Source organism: Dryobates pubescens, chromosome 17 (genome assembly GCF_014839835.1).
Source record: "Dryobates pubescens isolate bDryPub1 chromosome 17, bDryPub1.pri, whole genome shotgun sequence".
NCBI classification, from domain to species: Eukaryota; Metazoa; Chordata; class Aves; order Piciformes; family Picidae; genus Dryobates; species Dryobates pubescens.
Genome location: NC_071628.1, coordinates 16,962,127 through 16,982,506, shown reverse-complemented (window position 1 = coordinate 16,982,506; position 20,380 = coordinate 16,962,127). Strand labels below are relative to the sequence as shown.

At 40.4% G+C, this 20,380-nt stretch overlaps 1 protein-coding gene across 1 annotated transcript; it reads left to right on the top strand.

Moving 5' to 3' along the window:
- Nucleotides 1-2,628: 2,628 nt before the first annotated feature.
- TARS3 (threonyl-tRNA synthetase 3) lies at nt 2,629-19,076 on the top strand. The gene is made up of 19 exons (XM_054168959.1): nt 2,629-2,883; nt 3,462-3,554; nt 4,516-4,706; nt 5,658-5,781; nt 6,870-6,991; nt 7,805-7,922; nt 8,563-8,627; nt 9,340-9,418; nt 11,011-11,157; nt 12,873-12,971; nt 13,303-13,469; nt 14,009-14,171; nt 15,031-15,168; nt 15,594-15,671; nt 16,285-16,385; nt 17,146-17,250; nt 17,990-18,062; nt 18,662-18,776; nt 18,904-19,076. The coding sequence occupies exons 1-19, from the start codon at nt 2,632-2,634 to the stop codon at nt 19,050-19,052; spliced, it is 2,379 nt and encodes a 792-aa protein (XP_054024934.1). The 5' UTR covers nt 2,629-2,631; the 3' UTR covers nt 19,053-19,076.
- Nucleotides 19,077-20,380: the final 1,304 nt, after the last annotated feature.

Here is a 20,380-nt window from a genome sequence, read left to right as displayed (position 1 = left end):
AAGTAACTAGCTGGATTCACGGAATTGTTCGGCAGCATTGCCTGTCACCTTGTGGTTGTTTGGAGACATAACAAGCTTTATATGTGACACTGGCTGGAGGAAGGATTGCTGGGATTGTTATTTTAAGCCATATTAATGGTTTCATTTTAGAATATTATGGCTTATTGACCATAGCAGTGAGCGTCTCATGCTTCTCATGTAATCATCGTGACTCTACTGTATGTGAAAGATGACCTGCTTGGGAGACGATAGGTAAAAGGCATCTGCTATCCTAACTACAAGCCAAGTAGTGCAGATAAACAAGTGTAAAATGCAGTAGGCAGAGGACTTAGCCATCTTATCTGAAATGCCTGGCACATCTTGCAGGCAACCTTTAAAAGTAAGGACTCCTTTATATGTGTGATTCTTAAGATTCCCTTTGATTTTTTAACCTCCACAGGGGTAGTACAAATACTACACCTCCCCATTATTTCCATACTCTCAATAAAACCTCATGTTTTGTCACAGAATCACAGAATTGTCAGGGTCCCCCCCAGGATAATCTAGTTCCAACCGCCCTGCCATGGGCAGGGACACTTTCCACTAGATTGGGTTGCCCAGAGCCACATCCAGCCTGGCCTTAAAAACTTACAGGGACTTCCACCACCTCCCAGGGCAATGTGTTCCAGTGTCTCGCCACCCTCATGGTGAAGAACTTTTTCCTAACATCTAATCTAAATCTCCCCTCCTCTAGCTTGGATCCATTTCCTCTAGTCTTATTATCTGACACCCTAAAACGTCCCTTGCCAGCTTTCTTGTAGGCCCCCTTCAGATACTGTAAGGACGCAATAAGGTCTCTTTGGAGCCTTCTCCTCTCCAAACTGAAAAAACACCAATTCTTCCAGCCCATCCCCCTATGAGAGGAGCTACAGCCCTCTGATCATCCTCGTGGCCCTTCTCTGGACACATTCTCTCCCAAGCTGTTTCTCTCTCAGATGTTCTACTATTATTAATATCACAGAATCTCAGCAGTTAAAAGATCATGATAAAGCCTAGTGTTCAACATGTTAGACAGCATCTTATGAATCAGCCTTCTCTGCCACTATAGTTCTGATGGTAACTTTTATCATGACTTCAATAACCTAGAGCAAACCCAAAGTTACAGGTTTTGCATTAATAAGGCAGTGCCCAAAGATGAGATACATAAAATGCTACCTGAATACATCTGTTAGAGTTTAACCTCAAAACTGAATGTGTGTTAATTTGTCATCACTATCCTAACAGAGTAATAAATTCTGCACAGCAGTGAATTCAGAAGTTAAGAAAACAGGTAACCTCTCATTCTGAAATGAATTTTTAAAGGAAGCTAAAGAGTATGTCCTATTTTCACAAGTCCATTGCAGTTCTGCCTGTGACAGTCCATCCTTAAGGACAGGTGACCTTGCTTTAGTGACAGACATAGATGATCAGAAAAGGAAAGAACTGGTGCAGATGAAAAATGTACATCGTTGAGGGATATTCTCAATGTATCTTAAACATCAAAACTAGTTTTGTTTGGTTGGGTTGGGATTTTAAGGATTAAAAAATTTATCTGGGGCAGAATGGCTTGAAGAATTAACTACAAAACTGTTAGAAAATTCCAGGCAGTCATGGGAAAGAAAAGAGTACTCTGCAATGAAAATGCAAAAAGAATGTATTGGTATAATATGATATGGTTAATACAGCCAGTGAATTGTGCTGCATGCAGCAGTCATGCATGGGAGATGTGAGTGACAGCTCAAAATTTCTGAGTATACAGCACAGCAGTGACTTTGGGCTGTAGGCACTGTGTAATTTAGAGTGGTGTGGTGGTGTGTTTTTTGGGGTTGGTTGGTTTGTTTGTTTTTCTTTGTGTTTTTTTTTTAAAGGAGTACAATCTATTGATCCCTAAATGTCCCTATTATTTTTGCTGGTAAAATAATATATCCTTTTAATCTCAAGTATATTGTTGTAACATTTCAAAAGCACAAATCCAAATAGGTATTATGAAAGGTTATGCATCAAACTGTACCAAATACAGAACTTGACGCTCTGCCTTCTTACCTATCATGTAGTTATTTTCAGTTGTGGAAAATAAAATGCCAGAATTCTGATTTGATAATTGACGGAGTTCTAATAAGTACACGCTCCTTGCAACATTTGACTAGTGGGTAAAGGACAACATGTGAAAGTGTGCCTGGCCAGGGCAGGGGGGACCTGGCCTCAGGGTGCAGCCGGCCCCTTCCGCTCCCTGACGTGCACAATTGTTTGGCTCAACGCCACGATGTCAATATTGCATCTTCTGAAACAAAAAAGAAAGCTTTTCAAAGCACGTTTTTAGGTAAATTGAAGAGGACTCAGGCATGAGTCGCGGGTATCGACGCTTCCCAATTGCTCGCTGGCCTCCGAGGAAGCTGGATGGATTTATTTATTACCACCATTGCAGCGAGGACTCGCCCTACGACAAGAGCGAACAATGACAAGGGGAACCCTCCTGCAAGGCCCCTGGCGTCCCTCCGTGCTGGGCGGAGTCACTGCTGCATGAGTGACCCAAGCGCCGCCGCCGAAGGGGGCTGGACCGGACCTGATGCGGCCTCCCCGGGGCGGTACGGGGGAGGGAGCGGAGCGGGAAAGATGGCGGCGGCGGCAGCAGAGGTGGTGGCGTTGCGCCTGTCGCGGCAGGAGCAGGAGTTGCGCCAGCTGACGGCGGAGGTCGGCCGGCTGAAAGAGCAGGAGGCGTCTTGCAGCCCTGGAAACTGCAGTCCTGAACTGCAGCGGCTGAGAGCCGAGAACGAAAAGTTGCGCTACCGCCTATTGCATCTGCGCCGCAGCTTGGCAGCCGAACTGGGCAGGGCAGCGCCGGCGGAGACCACCGCTGGCGGCGAGGTAGCGGCAGGGGAGGAGGGGTCATCCCCACAGCCCAATTCGGTGCAGCGGACCGCCGCGCCCCGGCCTGGCGAGGCGAGTGCCCGCAGCGCTCCGGGGTGGGCCGAGCCAGGCCCCTGCGGGGAGGGAAGGGGCTGGGCGCCCCCAGCCATCGCGGGTCGGCGGAGGTCTCGAGAATGAAACCCTCTGTCGGTCTCTATCCGCGCTTCTCCCCACAGTCCCTGCCCCTTCCCAGAGGTGGAGTAAATTTATCAGACTACCAACAGTTGCCGTTGTTACTCATTAGGTTGTTTCAGATCACCGTGACCTCTGTGGGATAGATTTTGGCGGTAATGGTTGTAGTAGTGTAGGGAAATTGAGATTTGGTTTGGTGAGCAACTCTGTTGTGTCTGCTCAACATCTAAAGGATGCAATTTAGATGTGTCATGAGAAGCCTTTCCTCTGTACTAAGGAGGTGCTTCGATTGTAATTACCCTTTTAGCCCAATATTGCATGGATTTGATTTTATTTGTTTCAATGATTGTTGAGAAACATCTGAAAGGCAGAGAGTTACACTTCCATGCTATCACGCCTTTCAGAAAGCCTCCAGTGCTCGTCCTGCTGTTGAAGTGAGTCAAACTAAAGAGGGAAAGAAAAAAGAAAACACAACTGTGAACCAACCTTGGAATGCTGTAAGTGGTTATTTTATATCATATGATAGTAGAAGAAAGTATTACTTGTCTAGATTCACAAAAGGTACTGGATCTGAAATGCTTTGCTGTGTTTCGAAGTCCCACATTTTGGGGAAAAGGCTTGCTGTAGCCTGCATATAGAAAAGAAAAAAATCAAGAGCTTCTTGCATGCAATCAGTAAGGTTACATTCTCAGTTCTCTGCTTTTTATGTATCAAAAGGATGTGGCCTGTTGGGAAATAAGGGTGGGGACACTGTTGCTCCTAAAAAGAACGATGGTTTATGAATGGTTAAGCAGCGTGTGTGGTGACTGAAAGAGGATGTTGGCAATGTGAAATGTAGTTTAATAGATCTTAGTAGTTCACTGAAATGGAAGGGAACTTCTGGTGAACTATGCTATTTGAATGGGCTGGCAGAAGTGAGGGCTTGTTGGAGTAGCCCCAGGCCACACAGTCTCTCCTCACCAAACAGCTTCTCCAGTCCCCAAATCATCATTATGACCCTCTGTTGGACTCTCTCCAGTAGATACCTGTTCCTCTTGAACTGGGCACAATACATCAGATGCAGCCAGGGCCAAGTGTAAGGGGAGGAGAGCCTCCTTCAACCTGCTGGCCACGCTCTTCTGAATCCACCCCAGGAGATCAGTGACCTTCTTGGCCATGAGGGTGATCCAGGCTTCTCTGCCAGCTAAATTCTGGGGCAGGAGCATAGGCTGCCCTCTGAGGCAAAACTCACAAAAGTAGTTTAGGCCCATACTGATGAAGGTGCAATGAAAATGCACTATAGAATAGCAAGTTGGATGAAACTATCGTGTATAATTATTTACAGGTGCTTAACTGCATGTTGGTATAAAATCTGGCACAGTTAACGTCTGGTCTTAGTTGGAATCTCTAAGGATACATAAGCACTGAATTCTTTCATTGTATCTCTCTCACAAATATGATATAATTTATTTGTTGCAGGTATTGTGTGAGCCAGGCTTCATAGAAGACAGACTGAAACTTTACGAAGTGCTGAAGAAGGAACATGATGCTTTGTTAGCTTACAGAGCAGCCAACCAGAGCAAACCTATCACAATTACTCTGACAGATGGAAAGATGATTGAAGGGGAATCTTGGAAAACCACACCATATCAATTAGCTGCAGGAATTAGGTAACCCATAGATTCAAGGTGTTGCACTTTTCCCAAGATAGTTCTGTAATTGTCATTTGTTTCTTACCTGGTTGCAGAAAATGCACGTCACAGTGCATTGGGGCTGTGGATGGGGACTCTGTTAAACTGGTCTATTTTGAAAGCATTGAATCATAGAATCAACAAGGTTGGAAAAGACCTCAAAGATCATCAAGTCCAACCTGTCACCCAAGACCTCATGACTACTAGACCATGGCACCAAGTGCCATGTCCAATCCCCTCTTGAACACCTCCAGGGATGGTGACTCCACCACCTCCCTGGGCAGCCCGTTCCAATGCCTAACAACTCTCTCTGTGAAGAACTCACCTCAAGTCTAAACTTCCCCTGGTGCAGCTTGAGACTGAGTCCTCTCATTCTGGTGCTGGTTGCCTGGGAGAAGAGATAAACCCCCTTCTGTCTACAACCACCCTTCAGGTAGTTGTAGACAGCAATAAGGTCTCCCCTGAGCCTCCTCTTCTTCAGGCTAAACAATCCCAGCTGTCTCAGCCTCTCCTCATAGGGCTTGTGCTCAAGACCTCCCACCAGCCTCCTTGCCCTTCTCTGGACACATTCAAGTGTCTCAATGTCCTTCTTAAATTGAGGGGCCCAGAACTGGACACAGTATTTGAGGTGTGGCCTAACCAGTGCAGAGTACAGGGGCACAACGACTGCCCTGCTCCTGCTAGCCACACTATTTTTGATGCAGGCCAGGATGCCATTTGCCTTTTTGGCCTCCTGGGCACACTGCTGGCTCATGTTCAGCTGGCTGTCAGAAAAGTCTTAAAGACCACAGAGGGGAAAAAAACCCCAAAACTAAAGGTCTTTAGGTGCTACGAGATGTGGGTGGGGTCTCACAGGGTTAAGAAAACTAAGTACTTCTGCAAATCTGAACCTAGATATTTTGGTCTCCTATGATAATTTGTCTTTTTTAGTCAAGTATTGGCTTCAAATGCAGTCATAGCCAAAGTAAATGGTGAATTGTGGGACCTGGATCGTCCACTAGAGGGAGACTGTACTCTGGAGCTGCTTATGTTTGATAATGAAGAAGCAAAAGCTGTGAGTAAAGACTCATTGATTTCCGCTTGATTAAAGGAACTAAGAGCACAAAATTGGTTGCAGGGGGGATGTTTTAAAAGCTTGAATTAAAAAAAAAAAATTGCCCAAACTATTCAAGTAAAATATTTGTTGTGATTTGATAAAGATTAGATACCAAATATGTGTAATCTGTAGTGAATAAAACCTTAGTCTTATTTTCTTCCCATCTCTTTTACATAAACAAATGAGATCATACAGAATGTCTTGAAATTGTTTGATGTAAGATGTGTTTTGTGGTTTGAGTCTGCATTTCAAGATCAGACACTGAAAGCAGCAGTGAGACTGCCTTGCAGTTTTCTAAAAGTTGTCCAAAATCAGATTTTAGTCATAACAAAATCTGTCACTTTTTATTAGAAGCTTAAGTAGGTATATCTTAGTTAATTAAGCTATTCTTAGTGGATATTCTTAGTGACACACACAGGGTTGGTTGTTTTTTGTGGTTTTTTTTGTATGGCCTTCAATCTTAAGCCTGTGCTTATCTTTATGCTCTAGAATTAGACTACATGTGTGAAATATTCATGTGAGTAAGCTTGAGGCATTTCAGGAGTCTGTAAAGGCTTTATCTTGTAGCAGTGGCTATGATGTGGTCTGAATTAATAGATTGGAACATAAGACTGGTATTTGTTTACTGGGTTGTTGATTCCTCTAACATTTCAGATAACGTGATTTACAGTCCTGTTAATACATGTACTGTGTGTGGACCATCATCACCTAATTTGCTGCATTGCTTTAGGTGAAGTCACTATTGCAGAGACTTCTAGCTGACCAGAAACTAATTAATAAATTATAAAGGTATAGTAAGTAATAAGGCAACAGAATGGTGCAGATGTTAAGTCAGCTTTCAGACTGGGAAGTGTTGGGGCTTCATTGCTACTTTTGCCATTCATTCAGCCTGCTTCAGCATGAGAGCAGAACATTCTGTTTCTCATTAAATTTAAACAATACTAATTCAACTGTATTTCCCATTTGCAGATATTCCTCTCTTTGCTTTCTTTTTAGTTACACAATTCCAATGACCCCATGACTTGCTCTCCTGACTTTATTTGCAGGTTTATTGGCATTCTAGTGCTCATATTCTTGGAGAGGCAATGGAAGGTTATTTTGGGGGCTGCTTATGCTATGGACCACCAATTGAGAACGGATTTTATTATGACATGTATATGGAAGACAGGTAAAATTTCAGTGTCTTAAGAACCTTAATACTCTGTACTGAAGTTCAGTACTAGAATTATTTCTGTTCAATTCTGTTTCTGCATGTTAAAAAGAAAGTCCTATATCTAGTAGGGCTTAAAACTGATGGGTTAGTCTCCTAATATATTGAATATGTGTGTGTATATTTAAATTGAAGAGATGTGTTCAGACACCTGCTCCACAGGATTTGTAGTTGTTGAATGCTCTGTGGAAAAACAGGTAGAGTGTTGGGTAGAACTTCCTGAAGTTCCTGGGAGATACAGAAGACAGTTTCCTTGAGTCATGAGATTTAGATTTTTAAGTGCCACAGTCACTTGTAGTAATGGCACGTGTGCATGTAACTTTTATAGGTGTTTACTACTTTTCTGGTGTTCGTGCATGTCTTCACAATTCTGTTTCTTCCTTGTTTATCTTTCTGTACTCAGGGAGAATGCTGAATCTGCGTCAGCTGATAAAGTAGCAGCTGGGGATGAGCTTTTTTTTTTGGGTTTGTTTTTGGTTTTTAACCCTTATTTCTTAAGTTGTATATACTTTGAGCTTCCAGACATTTAAACATGATGAAGACTGTTCTAGGAGTAATTGCAGTGGGTTTGTTCAGGGTGATACCATTTGTGTTTCTGAGATTAGTGTCTGAAGGTACAGCCAGTTGTAAGAGACTTCAGAAAATACTGTGATAGATCACAACAACGCATCTCGTGTTTTTCAAATTAGACCACTAGAAAGTGGGCCCTTAAAAAATGGCAGTATAAAAATCATTAATTTCTATTTCTCTTGCTTGTGTGTTTTTGTTTAGAGGTGTATCTAGTACTGAATTTCCACTACTAGAGGACCGCTGTAAAAATATCATAAAAGAGAAGCAGGCTTTTGAAAGGCTGGAAGTCAAAAAGGAGATCCTGTTAGACATGTTTAAGGTAAAGCTTTGAAATAGCCGTGATTCTGGTGCAACAATCTTTAAAAGGTGACTTTATACATATAAAGCACTGCATGTGACTGACTCATCAGAATAGTACCTGTCTTGAAAAGCAAAGAAAAAGAATAGCCTCCTTTTCCTGCTCTCCACATCCCACTCCCCTGTTCAGGATGTTTTCGGGCAGTAAAAACCCCAATTTCTTACTACTCAATAACATCTCAGGCCCAATGAGACGACAATGAAGTTGGTATACAAGAGGCATACACTCATTCTGGTGCATTTGCAGAGACCATTCGAAAAAGACTTTATGCTCTAGTCATCTGTTGTATACAGTGGCTGTTCCAGTTTCACTGTACTGTGTTTTAATTGCCTTTCAAAGTGCTTTGCAGTGTTCAGGTGATAATCTTTATGCTTAACACACCCTCAGGGAAATTAAAATATTTTTGCCTCCTCTTTTTTGTTTCAGAACTCTTCTGAAAGAATGTTAAAATTTTTCATATGTACATGTGGTTGTGCTGATTTTTATTTTTTTCAGCTAAGAGTGTGCTGTACTCATGCATTTGCATTATTACCTAGTTTAAAATGGAATTTATATTAGCCATTTTATTGATATGTCTGAATGTCCATATTTCCCCACACAGTATAACAAGTTTAAGTGTCGTATCCTTAATGAGAAGGTGAACACACCAACTACCACGATATACAGGTAAAGAAAATTAAGTTAAAAAGTATTATGAAATACTTCTGTAGTTAGATATCTTTCATTTAAATTGGGGGTAGAGAAGAAAAAGGGTTTTTTTACTCTTAACTTCTGAATACTTCTTCTGGGATTTGGGCTTAGGTTTGCAATTAATAGTGCTACTTAATGTTTAAATCGGGTCTTTTCTTTGTCTGCTGGGATGGATTGAGTCTCAGTTTGTGAGCAAATGGCAAATCCATGTTTCATTCATTCCCTCTTGTTTCAATAAAGAGATTAACATAAGCTACTATCCATGATATTCAGTTGATGAATAATGGGTAAAGGTAGCTCCCAGCTCAATGTGGAATGAGGAACCTGTTCATTTAATTTAGTTCGCAGGGAAAAGCGTAGTTGGTTGGAAAATGGCAAAAACTTTGTTGTTGCTGTTTGATGTACCTAGTTTGACATTTCCTGGCCAACTGTCACAAAGTTGATATACGGGACTACATGAATTGCTGAGTGTGTTAGAATGCTCATGATCAAGTATGCTGAGTATTTACTGAGTGACTATTCGGCTTCAGGTCGAAGGCACAATTATATTCAAGGTGTGTTGAATTTGCTGATTCTTGCACATGTATAATTATTAGTGTGTCAAGAATTAACTTCTATGCCATAAGTGACTGTGTTTTAAAATGTTGGAATGTTTTGCAATAGACTTTTTTTTTCTGTTGGTGTATAGATGTGGTCAGCTGATTGATCTCTGCAGGGGCCCACATGTGAGACATACTGGGAAAATTAAGGCCCTTAAAGTATTTAAGGTAAGGTTAACTTAACTGCATTAACACTTGACTAAACTATAGGTGACACAATTATTTATGTGTTTGTCTCTCCTGAAGTGGTTATGCTAATGTCCATTGCATTGTTTTTTTGCTGACTCTGAACAAACATCTGCTTCCAAAATGTCCTACTTCTTGACCATCACAATAGTAAATCAGTGAAAGTTGACAGCATCTTTTTGTTTCTTTTAATTGGAGCATTAGTGCAGAAACATGCTGTAATAGGTTAGTGCACCCCTGTGTAACCTGCCTGCTCCCCCAGCACAGAAGTGAGGGAAAAGACACACAGAAAACTCAGGGCTGAGATAGAGATGAGAGTTTAGTATAACATGACCTGCCATAATCACAATGCATAATTACCTTAGCTTGCAAGGGGGAAAAAAATGTAGTGAAATGCAGGAAAGGGGAAAAAAAACAACAGTGTAAAACAGAAACCCCAAACCTGCATGCTACCCAACTCGCACCCTTCTCACCACCATGTCTGCAGAAAGGAGCCAATACTCAAGACCTGGAACTCAGAAGCAGCAATCAGAACAGGAAGCCTTCCATGTTACAGTCTGAACTTCAAGCTCCATAATACTCAAGCTCCAGCCAGCACTATAATTCTTAAGCTGGCATGACTGCAGCATGTTAGAATAATAGCAGCAGATTCAATTCAACCCATGACACATGCACATTTAGAGTACAGTAGGGAGCTCTGAAAAAATACTGAAGCTTGTAGTGATTAGATTACTGTGCATGCTGTAGCTGGTTTCACTGGCAGAGAAGTGCAGTGCTGAAGCGAATATGGTGTTACTGTACTAGTCTCCAACTAGGGCTGCACCTGGTGGTAAAAGTATCCTAGTTGGAGTCTGTATTAGCTGTCACTGCTGTGTGCACTCTGTTCAGTAAATCAACATCTAAGATATTAATTGGGTTAGAAAATAGTATTTTGACCTTGTATGATACCTTTTAGGTACAGGAGGTGAGGTAGACCTTGGCAGATATGCAGGTGCTGCTTTTTAAAAATGGCATTGCTCACAGGAAAGGCAGAAACAGTGCTTGCAGGCACTTCTGATTATGGTGTAGTTTAAGCTGCCTGCAGGTAGTGATTGTAGTAACTTTATTAAGTGGCCTCATTGCTCGTTGTTGCTTTTGCTGGCTTCTTAACTGAAGTATATGAAACTCTCGAGTTCTGGGGTCTAAGATTGTCAGAACAGCTAGGATTTAACTGTGAGAGGGAGTGTGTTTTGTCTTCCACGTTTCCTTACTGCATTGGTCTTTGAATGTAAACAAGTGCTGCTCTTTTTAGAAGATAAAATGTGAGATGATAAAACACATCTTCATATGAGTTAAAACAAAGTATCTAAGCAGAATAAAAGTATGACTTGGCCAGAGACTTTAATTTATCTTCTGTGTTAGTATGCTGACTAGAAGGTACTGCATGTATCTTTGCATTATAAACAAAGACTGGATAACTCCATATAATAATTCTTGTAAGTAAAAAACAAATCACAACATTGTAATGCATTAGTGTTGTTCCTCCTTCCCCTGAAATGATACACTTACTCTAAAGTACGGGTTTTGTGCATCAGAATTCCTCTACGTACTGGGAAGGAAAATCTGACATGGAAACCCTGCAGAGAATATATGGAATATCCTTTCCTGATAACAAAATGATGAAGGAATGGGAGAAATTCCAGGAAGAAGCCAGAAACAGGGACCATAGGAAGATTGGAAAGGTGAGCTGTTTCGTGGGCTACTTCTCTTTTATGCTTAAAATTCATTCTCTTGCTTTGGTTTGTGTTTTGGTTTGTTTTTTTCCATTTTTGGCACTTTGAATGAGAGGCAGTGTTACAAACTTCTTGGTGTCAGTTGTTTTGTAAAACTTCAATTCTAGAAAGCTGTGATTTATATAGAAATGTTAAACTAACGCCAGGAAGCAGTACTGTGGTAATCCCTTGGTTTAGAAAAGCGTATCATAAACCTTTTAATGTAGGTTATTTTCAGATCATACCTAAGCCACTTTGTTTTTTGTAGAAAAGGGAAATTACTGAAAATTGTATGAATTAATTATAGACATAAATACATCTGTTTGGAAGAGACCTCAAAGATCATTCAGTCCAACCCTTGACCCAGCATTGAAGAGTCAACACTAAACCATGTCCCTAAGTGCCAGGTCACAGACAGTGACTCCAGCACTACCTTGGGCAGACCATTCCAATGTTTCAGAACCCTCTCTGTGAAGAAATGTTTCCTAACATCCGGCCTGAACCTCCCCTGGCCCAGCTTGAAACTCTTTCCTGTAGTCCTGTCCAAGGAGAAGAGGCTGCCCCACTCCTCACTCCAAACTCCCTTCTGGTAGTTGTAGAGGGCAGTGAGGTCCTTGCTCAGCCTCCTCCCGACTGAACAACCCCAGCTCCCACAGACTCTCCTCCTAAGCCATGTGCTCCAGGCCCTTCATGAGCTTCATTGCCCTTCTCTGAACATGCTCCAGCACTTCCATGTCCTTCCTGTAGTGAGGGGCCCATAACTGAATACAGTAGTTGAGATGTGGCCTCACCAGTACTGAGTACAGGGGGATGATCACCTCTGTTCCTCCTGTTCACAGTGTTTCTAATACAAGCCAGGATGCCATTGGCCACATGGGCACTCTGCTGACTCCTATTTAGTCAACTGTCAACCAATACCCCCAGGTTGCAGTTTTCCAACCACACATCCCCAAGTCTGTAGCTTACCATGGGGTTGTTGTGACCCAGGTGGAGGACCTGGTGCTTGGCCTTGTTGAACTTCATTCCATTAGCTGTGGCCTATTGATCTAACCTGTCCAGATCCTGTTGTAGAGCCAGTAAGGGGTTTACAGGAAACCGTTACAAATGGAAGAAGTGGGAAAAATGATCTTTACTGAGGTGTTTGTGGTTTCTTATATTAACTCACTGAAGTTGTAAATATTTATATAGTATTTGTTTGGATACTTCTGTGCCTTTTCAGAAACCTAGTATCAACCAACCTACCTAGTGTCTATGTATCTAGTATCTGTGGTAGTGAAGAGGCCAAGATTCCCCGAAGATGTGTCAGAGGCATACTGCTGAGCCTCTCATTTTGAGGCAGAATTCTGGTAAAGAATAAATGGCTTACAAGTTTCCACCATCAGTCTTTAGCTGTGATAAATGTATGCTTAATTACTTTGGTTATTAAAGTAAGATTGGTTAGGGCTTCAGAATTTTGAGGAAGTGTGTATAGTCACAGAGTCAAGTGAAAGTCCAGGGTTACTTCAGTGAGTAGGAGCTACAGATAGTTTAACTACTGCTGCTGAGAACATGTAGGCTTCTGCAAATCATCTTGTTTTAATAAATATTTTTTGTGAACAGAGTCAACATGTGTGAAGTAGTACATTTTGCAGTTTTGCAGTTCCAGCTGAAGTGTTGTTACAGCATTCTGATTCTAATTTACCTAGGAGCAAGAACTCTTCTTCTTTCATGATCTGAGTCCTGGAAGCTGCTTTTTCCTCCCCAGAGGTGCCTTTATTTACAACACGCTTGTGGATTTCATACGAGTAAGTATATACCAATGTTACTCCTAACAAGCTTAGTATCAGTTATTGATCTTAGATGATGGCCATTCACAGCACTGAGCTGCCACAGAAAGAGAAATGTCCATGTATGTAAACATACACTGTATTTTCACTGTCATCATACAGATTTACCCTTCTGGAAATTAGAGAAGAACGAAAAATTGACCCGTGCTTTTTCCAGTTGTGCAAAACCTACCTGTGCAGTAGTCTTAGTCTCCCAGTAATTCTCCATCATAAGAATGCAGATGAAAACAGTCAGGCTTTTGCTTATTAAAAGATCTAGCACCTTTTAAATGTTGAATTTGTTTCATAGGGGGAATATCACAGGCGTAATTTCACTGAAGTTGTATCTCCAAACATCTACAACAGTAAACTCTGGGAAGCTTCAGGACACTGGCAGCACTACAGTGAAAATATGTTCTCATTTGAGGTGGAAAAGGAAACTTTTGCCCTTAAACCTATGAATTGTCCAGGACATTGGTTTGTACTCTCAATGGAAACCTTCTATTTTATCCTTATATTTATCCTCTGGGGGGCTGAGAGGAAATAATTGGAGTGTGAATTCATGTTATCATGTGCATTTACAATAGCCTACTAAGCAACTAGTGTGTCCAGAGAGCTCCCCAGACAGTATCCCAAAGCAGACCAAATGCAAGTCTGGGAGGAGCATCCTTCAGTTAGTCTGCACTAAGTGAGCTAGGTTTGTGCATGCTAATGCTGGTCTGTACCACTACTAAATCCAATTTATGTTGGAAAGAGGTAGTCATCAGATGTGGTGTACCAGCAGAAGGTATGGATGAAGCAGTCTGGATTGCCACTCTCAGAGTGTTGTTTCTGGGTGGTCTTTAGCAATATGTTCTGAGTGCTGTGGTTTTCTTACTTGCCTGCCTTTTGGGATGCAGACAGCCTGAATGAGAAAATAACTGAAAATTGCGATGACTGTGCTGATAGTGTTTAGTTTCCATGTTGTCTTAAATGTTAGAGGCACAGAAGGAAGGTTCTTCTCGTGTTCCATCTAGCTTGATGTTTGCCCATCGTCCACGATCCTGGAGGGAGATGCCTCTTAGACTTGCAGATTTCGGAGTTCTTCACCGAAATGAACTCTCTGGCACTTTAAGTGGCTTGACTCGAGTAAGGCGCTTCCAGCAAGATGATGCTCACATCTTTTGCACAATTGAACAGGTGAAAAAACCCAACCCAACCAATGAAAACAAAACCCCAAAACAAACAAAACCAAACACAACAACCTTCCACTCACCAAACAAAAAAACTACTCCTTCCCCTCCCAGTGAAAGCCAACATGAAACTAGGAAAAAAATTACTAACATATTTTAACTCCCATGTGTTGTATTGTGTTACTTTGCAGCATAGTGCTCTTTTGAATGTTGTATTTTTGTGGGAGGTTTAGGTGTTTCCTTCTTAATCATCTGGTATTCCATTTTTCTTAACCTTTTGTTATATTGCTGAAGTCAGTAGCCTTCTCAGAATGCAGTGCCATATTTTGTTACATTTTTCTACATTGAAATTAAAAAATGCTTATGCCAAAGTATGAAAATAATGTTATTTGAGAAAAGCTGTTTATTATTAATTACATAAGATTTTTTTCCCTTTGGGAAACTAAATCCAAAAAGATAAAATCTTTTGCATCTTCCATCTCCCCCTGCAAAGAAAAGTTGTTGATGGCATTGCTTTCCTTAGTCATGCTGAATAAATACTTTATTTGCCACTAATGAAATAGATTTTAGTGGAGCTCTGTGAATAAATTCCTATACTGTTGTCAAGCCTGACTCAAACCTGGGCTTCTGGAACCAAACTGCATTAACAGGAACGTTACTTTTCTTGCCATGCCTTGATGCCACACCACCTCAGTTTTCTTTTCATCCATTACCTGGATTTTGGGTTGTAAGATGCAATTTTCATGTGATGATGATTTTGTTACTTATTTAATGGGCTCTCATATTCTGGATATGAAGAATTCAGTGAATCACATTACATTTTTATGTAAGCAAATTGTAACTAATCTATTTTGATTACATTTAAGATTGAAGAAGAAATTAAGGCCTGTCTGGACTTTTTGAAGTCAGTATATGCCGTCTTTGGCTTTACCTTTCAACTTCATCTTTCTACAAGACCTGAAAATTATCTAGGAGAGTTAGAGGTCTGGGATCATGCGGAAAAGGTAATTGCATTTAACAGCAAACAAACCAACCCTTAACGTGTATTTACTTTCTGTCATGTTGAATAGTGTAATTGGTGAAACTGCTCAAATCAGATGATAAATATTGTCCTTAGTGGAAATGCTTGTTGAAAAACGATCATGTTAAATGTGAAGTTTCTGTGTCAAATTAGTGTTTTTCATTTCTTACTTAGCCCCTTACATTGAACTGGCTTAATTTTTATTAATCTATTTTTTTCAATTAATCACATTTGTAGACAGAACTATTCTTACTTCAAGATTATTTACAGTAAATGACTAAATGCTTGAACAGTAGGAGTCAAGCTGCCTGTTGACTCTTATTACAGTTCAAAGGCGAATGCTTTGACTGACAGTAATGAAAGGCCCTGCTATACCTCTCAAATTATGTTCTCATTTTTTGTGATCAGCAACTTCAAAACAGCTTGAATGACTTTGGAGAGCAATGGAATTTGAATCCAGGAGATGGGGCATTTTATGGTCCTAAGGTTAGTAAATGAGCATTTCAATAGAGCGTTGGTTGGACAAGGATACAAGCACAGTATCACAGTATCACCAAGGTTGGAAGAGACCTCAAAGATCGAGCCCAACCTGTCACCACAGACCTCATGACTAGACCATGGCACCAAGTGCCACAGCCAAGCCAATCCCCTCTTGAACACCTCCAGGGATGGGGACTCCACCACTTCCCTGGGCAGCCCATTCCAATGATGATGACTCGATCAGTGAAGAACTTTCTCCTCACCTCAAGCCTGAACTTCTCCTGGTGCAGCTTGACACTCTGTCCTCTTGTTCTGGTGCTGGTTGCTAGAAAGAAGAGACCGACCCCTTCCTGGCTACAACCACCCTTCAGGTAGTTGTAGACAGCAATAAGGTCTCCCCTGAGCCTCCTTTTCTCCAGGCTAAACAATCCCAGCTCCCTCAGCCTCTCCTCATAGGGCTTGTGCTCAAGGCCTCTCCCCAGCCTCGTTGTCCTTCTCTGGACACGTTCAAGTGTCTCGATGTCCTTCCTAAACTGAGGGGCCCAGAACTGGACACAAATGCAGAGAGACTGTACAATGCAGAGAAACTGTATTCAGTAACTATTATTTTGCTTCACAGATTGATATTAAAATCAAAGATGCTATCGGCAGGTATCATCAATGTGCTACTATCCAACTGGACTTCCAGCTACCCATTAGGTTTAATCTTACTTATGTTGGGTGAGTTGTTAAGCTAAATACATTCCCCTGTTAAATGATTTATTATTTCTTTCAAGAAGTCACTTTCATTATATGTAATTCCCATTGAACTCAGATGTATTAATCTTCTGTTGCTCATTGGAATGGTTAGCCTGGTTAGTGGAGGAACATCCCTGAGTCAGCACAATGATATAACTCACTTTAATTGTAATGCTGCTGATTAAATGTCTTGTCTGCCAATTCTGAACACAACTGATCCTATATAATGCCAAAGAAAACTCAGTTGACCCATTTTTCACTTTCAGCTAGTCACTGTGTCTCCTTTGCAGATGTTGCATACAAATTCAAACATGTTTTGAGAAGGTGGTATGTCTGTAGGAAGTTCTTTGTTCTTTTTATCAGATAAAGTTGGTCAAATTTGAACATAAACCTGATGCAAAGATATTTTAGTAAAAATCTCACTTTGCCTTCTAGCTAGAAAAGGAGGTATTTAATTCACTCAGTGGATAATCTTAGAACTGTTTACTTGAACATACATTTTCTGGGCTGTTTTTCTTGCTGGGCTTGGTTTTGGATATTACTGAGAATTTGATGGGGAAGGAATGTTGTTCAGTATTGCTTTAAACCCCAGTCTTATTTTTAATTAAAATGGTAGATTTTTGTCAAAGTATAAATAACTAAATTTTGACTTTCCAGGAAAAGTAGAATCAAAAGTATTAGTAGGATTATATGTGTGTGAGCTAAGAGAATTTTTCTTTTCTTCTATTTTATTCTTTTTCAGTAAGGATGGTGATGATAAGAAAAGGCCAGTGATTATTCACAGAGCTGTTTTGGGATCTGTGGAGAGAATGATAGCTATTTTAGCAGAAAATTATGGAGGAAAATGGTACGTGGCATAAATGCAGTTCTAAGGAATGTTAAATGGTGTAAAACATGCAGATATTCCCTGCTCTCTATATATCACAATGCAAAATAATGTCCATAGAATTTCTGTAAAATTAGTAAGATTACAAGAAAAGAAGTCTAATTTTATGATTGAAGTTGTGCAATATTATTAGAAATGAGATTACAGTAATAGTTAGGCAATAGAGCAGAAGAATTGCATTTTTTCGTGTTCATTTTCTTAAAAGTTGTGGTTTTGTACTGGGAAGATGTTAGACCTATAAAGCAATTGACCTGAATTAGTCTTAATATGTGATTTATTCATTTTTTAAGCTTGTAAGATGGATTGTTTCATCTTGAATCAGGTCTGAAGACACTTCTTCAATAATCATTTTAAGGAAGAATTAATTCTTTCAGCCACCTATCTGTCTGAGTGTTCACCTTTCAATATAAATTTATAAATAAAAGGGGAAATTATGCTCAACAAATAATTGTGCTTGGAATTGTCAGGTGAGCAAGAAAGTGAACACAAGATCAAAGTTCTGCATATGTCATTTTACTGGAATCAATTAGCTTGCTCTTAAAATAGCAAATGGTGACTTGACAAGAAGATAACATTAATGAACATCTGTAGCTAAATTAATATTTTTGTAAGGACTTTATTATTGGGGAATGTGACTATGGATATAAATGCAAACATAAGATGCACATTTATGTCATATCTTTCTTGTCTTGCATGCCAGGCCATTCTGGCTGTCTCCAAGGCAGGTCATGGTCGTGCCTGTGGGACCTACTTCTGAAGAGTATGCCCAGCAGGTGAGAGCCAGGCCTTCCTTTTTATGGTAGCAAAGCAATTTTAATAGCTCTTGAGGTACTTGGCTTAGGACAAATAATGAATGCTACTATGTACATACTTCAGTAGCTATTAAAGGGAAAAAAATTCTGCATGAAAAAATATTACATACTAATTAATGATTCATTGCAGAATTGTCTGTTTAATTCTGAGGTAGAGACAGTTCCTTCCATTTCCCAGCATGTGTGCTCTTGACTGCATTACATTTGACCATTGTTGTTATTCCTCTTCCCTGCTTTTAATGCAAACATAAGTAGTTTTGTTCCTTCTCTTTCTCTCTTCTCAAACTGAGGAAACACTTCTGACATTCAGCAGTGTAGCTGCCTGAGGAAATTAGCAAATAATATGATATGTTACCTTGTGCTGTCTTCCAACTGGAGCTCTGCTAAGACCTTAAGAATGCATGCAGTTTTCTTCAAATGACTTCCTTACAGCAGTTCACAAGAGAAAAAGCTATGCGGACACATGAATTTTTTGGGAGAGATAGGGATTACAAAGCCATGTTGTAGAATATATACCATCATAGTAAGTGTTTGAGGGCTTTTTTTTTTTCTTCTTTAAGGTTTGCAATGAATTTTTTGAAGCTGGATTTATGTCAGATGTGGATCTAGACCAAAGCTGCACGTTAAACAAGAAAATCAGAAACGCACAGCTGGCCCAGTATAACTTTATCTTAGGTAATTGCAGCATCTTACATTTCTTAATATCATTTAAGTTTTAATGCTGGGCATGGAGTTTGTCTAGACTCTCATTTTATAATGTAGGTAGTCAGTTTAATGTTGTTTTTGATGTGTGTCTTGGCAGTGGTCGGAGAAAAGGAGAAAGCAAATAATGCTGTCAACGTGCGAACAAGAGACAACAAAGTTCACGGAGAGATGTCAGTATCTTCTGCTATAGAGAAGCTCAAGAGACTGAAGAGTTCAAATATTCTAAATGCAGAAGGAGAATTCTGATGTTGCTATTTGGAAATACACAAAGAAATGTAGCAAGGTGCTCCAGGAATAGCTTGAGAGGACAGCTGCAACTGCCATCTGTTGGTTTTGCTGTGAATTAAAACAGGGCTGCACAAAGCTAAGAGACGGGAGGCTGGGAAGCATACTGGCTGCTGCTGCAGTTTCTGTGCAACCTCAGTCATGCAGCAGTTCTATAGATGACATGAGGTAAAATCCGAAGCTTTGCAGTTGGTGGGTGCATCAGGAACATTTAAATTTTTTTTCCCTAACTCCAGGTGGTACGTTATTTTCATTATTTTTCTGTTAAGGGGAAGCAGGGAAGAGGAGTAGCTTGATCCTTTCTGAATTTCTGTTCACAGGCTACAAGTACATCGCTGCTGTGTTGGAAATCAAGACGCTGATTGTCATTGGTGTCATAACTGGCTGTTGTAAAGGTCATTGCCAAGAATGAAGATCAATTACTTGCCATATTTAAGTGTGCAAAGTGTTTTATTTTTTCCCGAGCTGGTTGATTTGACTTCTAAAACAGAAAAACCTTTGAAAAAACTTTGTGCTATTTATGGTCATATTTGCTTGGAATACTTGGAACACTGAAAAGGTGTGGAACATAGCATGGCCATATTTATCTGACCTGTTTATGCTTATAAATTATTTTAAGGTTGGTGTTGCAAGCAACTGAATAATCAGATGAATTTTTACCTCTTTGTCCTTCACTTTCATATGCTGTATTTTTTAGTTGCAAGGCTTAGATAATTGAGCAATCTATTTCACGTCTGTACATATCATATACAACTGTAGTTGTAGATTTAAATATCAGAATAGTGGAGAATACTACGTCTAGCATAAATGCTATACAAATATAAAGCTAGTGTAGAGAATTGTGCTCAATTGGCCCATTTCTGGTTTGGTATTACTTTGGGTTTTGTGAATTTGGTTATTGAGTTGTAGAAGAAAAAAAAAAAAAAAGAAACAAGGCTGGGGGAAGCTTTACAAAATTAATATGGGGTGGAGAGGCTGAGTGGTTTGTGGGTTTTGAGGTCTTTTTTTAAATCTTTATTTATGGATTACAGCCTTTATACATGGATCATGTATTCAGACCACAAAAGTAAAACTTCTGTGGTTTACAGTGAATTTCTAGGTCTTGCAGACACAAGTAGGTTTTTTTTTTAGCATACTTGCTGCATGCTGATGATGCAGCAAGGAGAGGTCACTGAAAGATACCAATAAAAAGGAGCAGTAAGTAGAAGGACGGGCCCAGATGGGAGGGAGGAAAGCAACCCCCGTAGCCTCAGGTGGGGCACAAGGCCGCGGTGGGTGGCATTTCAACT

Bases quoted from the DNA above. Each gene is read 5' to 3' on its own strand.
- TARS3 (XM_054168959.1), top strand. From the start codon at position 2,632: ATGGCGGCGGCGGCAGCAGAGGTGGTGGCGTTGCGCCTGTCGCGGCAG. The intron at 9,419-11,010 runs GTAAGGTTAACT...TTTGTGCATCAG, and splicing joins AGGCCCTTAAAGTATTTAAG to AATTCCTCTACGTACTGGGA. The intron at 15,169-15,593 runs GTAATTGCATTT...TTTTGTGATCAG, and splicing joins TCTGGGATCATGCGGAAAAG to CAACTTCAAAACAGCTTGAA.